We start from the raw sequence: 8,629 nt of genomic DNA on the forward strand, positions 1-8,629 counted from the left end.
TTTTTTTTTTTTGAGACGGAGTCTCGCCCTGTCGCCCAGGCTGGAGTGCAGTGGCCGGATCTCAGCTCACTGCAAGCTCTGCCTCCCGGGTTCACGCCATTCTCCTGCCTCAGCCTCCCGAGTAGCTGGGACTACAGGCACCTGCCACTTCGCCCGGCTAGCTTTTTGTATTTTTTTTAGTAGAGGCGGGGTTTCACCGTGTTAGCCAGGATGGTCTCGATCTCCTGACCTCGTGATCCGCCCGTCTCGGCCTCCCAATACCAGTTCTAATAGTGATATAATTTCAAATTAAGAGACATTGTCATGGAATAAGACTTCAGCTTTAAAAAAATGTCTCTCCATCTCTACTTTTTTTTTTTCTCCAGGCAGAGTCTTACTCTGTCACCCAGGCTGGAGTGCAGTGGCATGATCTTGGGCCACTGCAACCCCCACCTCCTGGGTTCAAGTGGTTCTCCTCCCTCAGCCTCCTGAGTAGCTGGGATTACAGGCGCCCGCCACCACGACCGGCTCATTTTTTTGTATTTTTAGTAGAGATGGGGTTTCACCATGTTGGCTAGGCTGGTTTCAAACACCTGACCTCAAGTAATCTGCCCGCCTCAGCCTCCCAAAGTGCTAGGATTACTCGCATGAGCCGCCGTGCCCAGCCTCCACCTCGACTTCTAAGACATATTTAAGGCTAATATTTTTTCCTTTAAAACTGAACTTTGAGCTATATTGGCTGGATGCTCTCTGAGAGTCCTTCCAGGGCTAACATCTGTGGCTGCAAAATGGAAAGACCCTTTCCTTTCATGCTCGCTCACACGTGTGCACTCGGTCACAATAACCTAAACGATGGGAAAGTATTGTTCATGCCAACATTTTTGAAAATGGGAAAAATAAGTAACAGATATTCAGATATAATTATTCTTCTAGACATTTTTTTAAAGCCAGACTAGTATGAAAATGTATGCAAATTTGAATATAAAAAAGAGAAACAACATCTTTAAATTTTTTCTCTTTCTTTCTTTCTTTTTTTTTTTTTTTTGAGACGGAGTCTCGCTCTGTCTCCCGGGCTGGAGTGCAGTGGCTGGATCTCAGCTCACTGCAAGCTCCGCCTCCCGGGTTTACGCCATTCTCCTGCCTCAGCCTCCCAAGTAGCTGGGACTACAGGCGCCCGCCACCTCGCCCGGCTAGTTTTTTGTATTTTTTAGTAGAGACGGGGTTTCACCGGGTTAGCCAGGATGGTCTCGATCTCCTGACCTCATGATCCGCCTGTCTCGGCCTCCCAAAGTGCTGGGATTACAGGCTTGAGCCACCACGCCTGGCCAATTTTTTCTCTTTCATTCTGTGGAAATAATTTATTTTAAAACTTCATAATATTTATCTGTCCATTTAAAACTGTATTAATAGCTTATAAAACAATGGGTATGGTATGGCTGGAGCCAGTTTCTGCAGGCCCTCTGCCATGCCAGGCCAGGTGCCATGCCTCCAGGTGCAAGACGATGGGGTGGTCCAAGGGTCCCAGGGGAGAGGCCTGGGCAATGAAGAAGTGGTGGCACCGGTGGAGGCACTCAGGACAGCTGCTGTTTACCAAGCAGTAAAGGTACGTTTCACTGTTTGAACAACTGGTACAATGGTACCAGCATGAACCACCTGAAGACCAGCTCTACTCTCTGCAACTCAGTGTTAGAACAAAAGAATGTTTTACAGAACGGAAAGCTGGAAAATACTTACGAAGTCAGTAATTTTACTATACAAATCTTGATAGGCCACAGAATGTTTGTCTTCTGGATCAAATGTTTCTGATACTTCCACTAAAATCATCCCAGGGAATACCTTTCCTGAAAGTTAAGCAGAATCGTTCTGTACTATTTAATGAAAAGAGGGACATTTCCATTTTGTTTTAAAACATAAATTATTTTTTAGAATTCCCAACATTGTATAATGACACTACAGGAAATCTGGAAATATTTTTAAAGTTATGCATAATCCCACCCAACCTAGCACAACCATTTTCATTTTGGTATATTTCTTTCCGTTCACAGTTTACATCATTGTTGTAATTCCAAGTTTATGCCATATTTCTTTTTTCTTATTATATAATAGGTATTTTCCAAATCGTTGCCTAGTCTCTCTCTCTCTTTTTTTTTTTTAGAGAAAGAGATAGAGAGAGAGAGAGAGACAGGGTCTTGCTCTGTGACCCAGGCTGGAGTACAGTAGCACAACTGGCTTACTGCAGGCTTGAACTCCTGGGCTCAAGGGATCCTCCTGCCTCAGCCTCCTGACTAGCTGAGACTACAGGTATATGCCACCACAGCCAGGCAATTTTTTAACATTTGTAGAAATAGGGGTCTCAGTATGTTGGCTAGGCTAGTCTCAAGTTCCTGGCCTCAAGTGATCCTCCTGCCTTGGCCTCCCAAACTGCTAGGATTACAGGTGTGAGCTTCTATGCCTGGTCTCATAACCATCATTTTTAAAGGTTGCATAATATTCTATGAAGTATATGTTCCCTTCCTTGATGTAATCATTTTTTGTTATTGAACTTAGTGCTTTTAATTATTTAAAACGAAAAGAAAAAGGTTGCAATGAACATCTTCACACACAAACTGTTCTTCTGTATTTGGGATCACTTACTTAGAGTAAATTCCCAGAAGTGAGATTATTAGTGCTAAAAGTATGAGCATTTGGGGGGCTTTTGATATATCCCTAACCCAGTGGGCAATGCAATGTATTAATTTCTTATAGAATTGGCTGCTCTGGAAAATGAAGATATTTCTCATTCATAAAACAGAAAAAAAAAATAGAACTAGAACTCAAACAGTCAGTCCTCAGAACTTCATTGCACCCTGGTGTTTGATCTAATCATAAAACATCATTATGCCACAGGTGTATAAATGTACTCCTGAAATCCATTTTTAGAGCTGAAGGGCTCTTATATCTCTAAGAGGGGGATCTGATGTTGTGGAGCAAACAAATCTTGTGACACAGAACTGAAGATCAGGCTCCCAGGGTTGCTGGACTATGTGGTCTTAGATAGATCACCTTGTTCTGCCTCTATGTCTCTAAGTAACAGCACTTTTCCCTACTTTGCTGGCCTTTGTTGCCTCCACATTTTCTTTATCTGTGATATTTTGGAATCTCCTTTTGCCATCATTTTGAGTTTTCAATTCCACTTTTGGTATGAGATACAGAACTCAGACATGCTCATCCCTTATAACTCACCTTTCTTGCACGTAGAAGAGTTGTAGTAATATCCTTCTAAACACAGGCAAAAACGTGTATGATGCAGCTCAACACATAACGAATTATCTTCACAAGGATCATCTTGGCAAGGATTGCTGGGACCTTAGATGGAATAGAAAGAGATTAGAAATCCAGAGAAATGGCAATAAATAACAAGAGGAAATGTATTTTTCCATCTTCTTGCCTCCCTCCTGGGCCCTTTCCATTCCTTGGTTGTGTTACTCCACAGCACACTTTTGGAAGAGTTAAAAACAAATATTTGCTTGCTTAGGTCTCTAGAGAGTTGTTTCTGAAATTCTAGAACCAAATATAATACTCGTCAATAGTAAAGATCAGAGATTAGTGGACAAGGGCTTGCCCAGAGAAAGAGAGATTGCAGTCTTCTAACTCCAAGAAGTCAGGAATCTTCAGATCTCAAAGTCCCTCCAGAACCTTGAAGCACAGTCCTCTAACACAAGGTGGGGCTCCCCAAAACATTCTAGATAAAATGTCTTATTTTTAGAAAGGTATGAATAATTGAACAGCCAAGAAGCTCGGAAAAGAAACTAGATGCCATATTCTGGTAAGCATACCTAGGAGACATAGCCATGAAAACAGGAATGGGACAGTAAAGGAGAGAATGTGGATTAACTCAGTGAAAATTCTAAGAGGCCATGAGAAGACGCTCCAGCCTCTGGCTTTCTAAGTGGATCACTTGAATAAATGGTGAAAATAACACTGCAATGGGTTCTACACTGTGGGCCGAGACTCCCAGGCCAAGCAGAGTGCAGTATCTTTCTCTCTCTGGGGACTGATGAGATCTGAGGAGGAGAGTTAGCTCAGTGATCCAATGGTGATCTGGGCTGCCAGTCTTCTTCATTTCTGTCAAGTGGAATGATTCTGAGCTGCGATGGCAGAATAGCTTATGTGTTTGATAACCTTCAAAGCTGTCTTGAGAGTCTTACAAACCTATATGTAGAAACCACTGATTTCTTTAAAAGCTGTATGTAAGGTACGATGTGTATAACATGCTCTCTTTTGTGAATAAAAGAAGGGGAGGATTATATACAAGCAAATATGTATGCTTATATTTGCATAGGTAATTTCAGGAGGGAGATACAAGGAATTGGCCACAGACGTTGCCTCTGGGGAAGGAAACTTGGGGTCTGGGTCCTAGAGGTTCAGGATGAGAGGGAGATTGAATTTGTATTGCACATGATTTTACCCTGTTTGAGCTGCTTTTTCCATAATCATAGGCCTAATTTACTTCTTTTAAAAAATAAAAAGTAAAATAATGCTGGTGAGAATATGGGGCAACAGGAACTCTCATTCATTGTTTGATGGTAATGCAAAATGCCACAGCCACTTTGAGAGAAAAGTTTGGTGGCTTCTTACAAAACTGAACATACTCTTACGGGAAGATCTGAGAGTCACCCTCCTTGGTATTTAACCAAAGGTGTGGAAAATTTATGTCCACACAAAAATCTGCACATCCACGTTAATATCAGCTTTGTTCATGAGTGCCACAACTTGGAAACAACCGAGATACCGTTCAGTAGGTGAATGGATAAACAAACTGGTACATCTAGACAATGGAATACCATTCAGCACTCAAAAATAAGCTCTCAAGCCATGAAAAGACATGGAGGAAATGCATACTACTATGTAAAAGAAGCCAACCTCGAAAGGCTACATACTGTATGATTCCAACTGTATGAAGTTCTGGAAAAGGCAAAACTATGGAGACAGTAAAAAGATCTGTGGTTGCCAGGAGTTAGAGGGGAGGATGAAAAGTGCAAAGGATTCTTAGGGTTGTGATCCCATAATAGTGGATGCATACCATACATTTATTTGTCCAAATTCATAAAATGCATAACACCAAGAGTGATCTCTAATGTAAACTATGGTCTGTAGGTGATAATGATGTGTCACTGGAGGTTTATCAATTGTAATAAACACACTGCTCTGGTAGGGGATGTTGATAATGTATGTGTCAGGCCAGGGAGTATATGGGAAACCTCTGCACCTTTCTCTAAATCTTGCTGTGAGTCTAAAACAGCTCTAAAAATAAAGTCCATTAACATTATTTTTTTGAGATAGGGTCTTGCTCTGTTGCCCAGCCTAGAGTGCAGTGACACAATCTTGGCTGGCTGCAACCTCTGCCTCCAGGGCTTGAGTGGTCCTCCCACTTCAGCCTCCTGAGTAGATGAGACTACAGATGCATGCTACCACACCTGGCTAATTTTTGTATTTTTCTTTTGTAGAGATGGGGTTTTGCCATTTCCCAGGCTGGTCTTGAACTCCTGAGCTCAAGCAATTCACCCACCTCAACCTCCCAAAGTGCTGAGATTACAGGCGTGAGCCACCATGCCCGGCTTCCATTAACAATTTTTTTTTTTTTTTTTTTGAGATGGAGTCTTGCTCTGTCGCCCAGGCTGGAGTGCAGTGGCGCAATCTCAGCTCACTGCAACCTCCGCCTCCTGGGTTCACACCATTCTCCTGCCTCAGCTTCCCAAGTAGCTGGGACTATAGGCGCTTGCCACTACACCCGGCTAAGTTTTTGTATTCTTTAGGAGAGACGGGGTTTCTCTGTGTTAGCCAGGATGGTCTTGATCTGACCTCGTATTCCGCCCACCTCGGCCTCCTACAGTGCTGGGATTACAGGCGTGAACCACCACGCCCAGCCAACAATTTTTTAAAGAGAAAAAAATAGACTATATAGGATAAAAGGAGGCATAGCTCAGTATCTTATAAACAAAATAAGGGTCACCCCTCTGACACGGTATGAACCAGTCTTCTAAATAAAATTAATGGCTTCTTTAAGAAAAGCCTCAGCCACCTTGCAAAGATGACTTGGGACATCTTAGGGAAGAGACTGGATATATCTCCTTCTGGAGATACCAGACAAGTAACTCCCGGGTGCTTTCTCTTCAGCAACGAAGGACAGACTTGTTAGCTTATTTCATGGCCAGGAATTGATTAAGTCACAGGATGTTACAGCCAGAAGAGATTTGGGGGCTTTTTAGTTCAGTCTCGCCTTATTGCAGATCAGTAAATTGAAGCCAAGAGAGAAATGACTTGCCCCAGACCCCACAGTTTATTCATGGTAGGGCCAGAACACAGGAAGATGGCCTGACTCTGAGGGAACACCTGGCGGAGCAGAAATGGCTTAGAAAACCTGCCTTTCCTGATTCCAGGAGAGCTGTGTCCCATTGGATCCCACCTTCAGAGTGGCCCCTCCAAACATGAAAGAAGATTGGGGAAAGACGTCTTAGATACAGCCTCTGGGCTCTACTTGCTTAACCATCCACTTCTTAAATCTATCAAAGAACATTGAGGAAGCTACCAGAAGTTAAGGGTAGGGAGACATCACTTGGTCTTTGACCCTGGGTGAGTCATGGCCCTCACTGGGTCCCAGCTTTCCCGTCTGAGAATGATAGGATTTATCTAGATTCTTCAGGCTCTAAAGTGTGACGATTCTTCTAGATCAAGGGCTGGCAAACTATGGTTCACGAGTCGTATCTGATCAACCTTTTGTTTGTTAACCGTGGCTGCTTTCATGTTAAAATAGTAGAGTGCAGGAGTTACAACAGAGACCCCACATGGTCCACAAGGCCATTTAGCCTTTACTGATGAACTTGGTTGATTTCTGTTACAGACTGAGCTTGGGGAAGTGAAGCAAATGGTTCCTGTTTCATTAACTTCTGCTTGAGGTCACTTGTCATCTCTTAGTGTTCGCAAAGCATCTGTCCTTTGGACAATGGCCCTGGTTATGCCTAGGACTGTTTGAACACTGCTGTTGTTTTGCTTTCTATGCCTCAGTCTCAAATTCTTGGCTTGACACAAGTTCCACATTGTGATCAGCCACCATCTTACCTCAAGGGTAGAACTGACTTCTTCCTTAGGTAGACCAGAGAGCTAGATCAGTGGGGCTGAACAGTCCATGCTTATTTGGACCTGGTCTTCTCAGAGAAGCTGAAACTATTTCTAAAAATCCTCTAGGGAGAGGAAAGCTATAGAGATACCTTTCACAAAGCCCAAGTTCATTGAAAAAAATACTGCACAGCTAGCAAATAACATGAGGTAAGATAGCAGGAAAGGAAAGGAGAACAGAAGGAAACTGAGGGTTTTAGGATCTCTGCTGTCACTACATTGTGACCCAGATTTCAAACCCACAGTTAATTTCCAAGGAAACCTTGGGCTTCTTTAGACCCATTTTCCTAGCCCACCAGAACATACCCACCTCCCTCCCTCCACAATGGTATGCTCCATTCTTGGGGAGTCTTTGAGGGAATCGCCCTTACCTGTGGTGTTTAGGGTGCTGGTCTCCAGTGAAGTGATGCCAGTGGGAGGCTCTGATGATTGGTTGTCTTTTGTGGTGGGGGACATTTTATTGTCACTTTGTGTTTCAGAAGGAACCGTTGTGATTGATCCATCATTTGTAGATGAAGTGGTGATTATGTCAGATGTAGTTAATGAATTTGCATTTGCAGTTGACTCATTGTCTGTATTAGTAGGTGTAGGAATTGTGGAGGAACTATGTATATTAATTATGGGGGAAGCAGGTGAAGCAGCTGTTGGGGAAGAAGGTGTAGTTGTGGTGCCAGCAGTTTCAGGGGAATTAGTTTCAATGGCATCAGTTGTAGCTACTGTAGGACGACCAGTTGCAGTTTCTGTGTTTTTTGAATCAACAGTTGATTGGCCTTGGATAGTGGCTGGAGGAACAAAGATACCAAGTTTGAGCAGACAGTACATTGAATAACTAATGGCAGTTACTTAATACTAATTGGTATCCAACTCATTTTTTTTTTTTTTTTTTTTGTAGAGATAAGGTTTCCCCAAGTTGCCTAGATTGGTCATAAATCCCTGGGCTCAAGCGATCCACCCTCTTTGGCCTCCCAAACTGCTGAGATTATAGTTATGAACTGCCATGCCTAGCCTCAACTCATTCGTTTCTGGAAAAATGAATATATATGACTATATTAAAAATTAAAATACATGGTTATTTCTAAACACAAAAAAACCCACAATAATCAAAATTAAAAATTAAACAAAACTGGAAAAAATATTATTGAAAAATATGACAAAGAGTTAATGTTTATTTATTTATTTTAGAAATAAGGTCTTCCTCTGCCACCCAGGCTGGAGTGCAGTGGTGTGATCATAGTTCACTGCAGTCTTGAGCTCCTAGGCTCAAGCAATCTTCCCACCTCGGCCTCCCAAATAGCTAGGACTACAGTTGTAACACCTCCATGGCTGGCTAATGTTTTTTGTTTTTTAGAGATGGGGGTCTCACTATCCTGGCTGGGCTGGTATCTTAACTCCTGGCCTCAAATGATCCACCTGCCTCAGCCCCACAAAGTGCTGGGATTGCAGACATGACCCACCAGTCCCACAGAGGAGTTAATATTTTTTAAGTTGAGTACCA

At 42.7% G+C, this 8,629-nt stretch overlaps 1 protein-coding gene across 2 annotated transcripts in view; it reads right to left on the minus strand.

Moving 5' to 3' along the window:
* MUC13 (mucin 13, cell surface associated) overlaps positions 1 to 7,993 on the minus strand; it is a 24,367-nt gene extending 16,374 nt beyond the window's left edge. For both annotated transcript variants that reach the window (XR_002732206.2, XM_023215091.2), the window contains exons 1-3: positions 7,506 to 7,993; positions 3,202 to 3,324; positions 1,714 to 1,820 (exon numbers count right to left, since the gene is read on the minus strand). Coding sequence is in view for 1 of the 2 variants with exons in the window: in XM_023215091.2 (XP_023070859.2) it covers positions 1,714 to 1,820; positions 3,202 to 3,324; positions 7,506 to 7,956 (681 nt within the window). In the remaining variant the exon portion in view is untranslated. The remainder of the gene's footprint in view (positions 1 to 1,713; positions 1,821 to 3,201; positions 3,325 to 7,505) is intronic.
* Between the last annotated feature and the right edge of the window lie 636 nt (positions 7,994 to 8,629).

Source organism: Piliocolobus tephrosceles, chromosome 2 (assembly GCF_002776525.5).
Source record: "Piliocolobus tephrosceles isolate RC106 chromosome 2, ASM277652v3, whole genome shotgun sequence".
NCBI lineage: Eukaryota > Metazoa > Chordata > Mammalia > Primates > Cercopithecidae > Piliocolobus > Piliocolobus tephrosceles.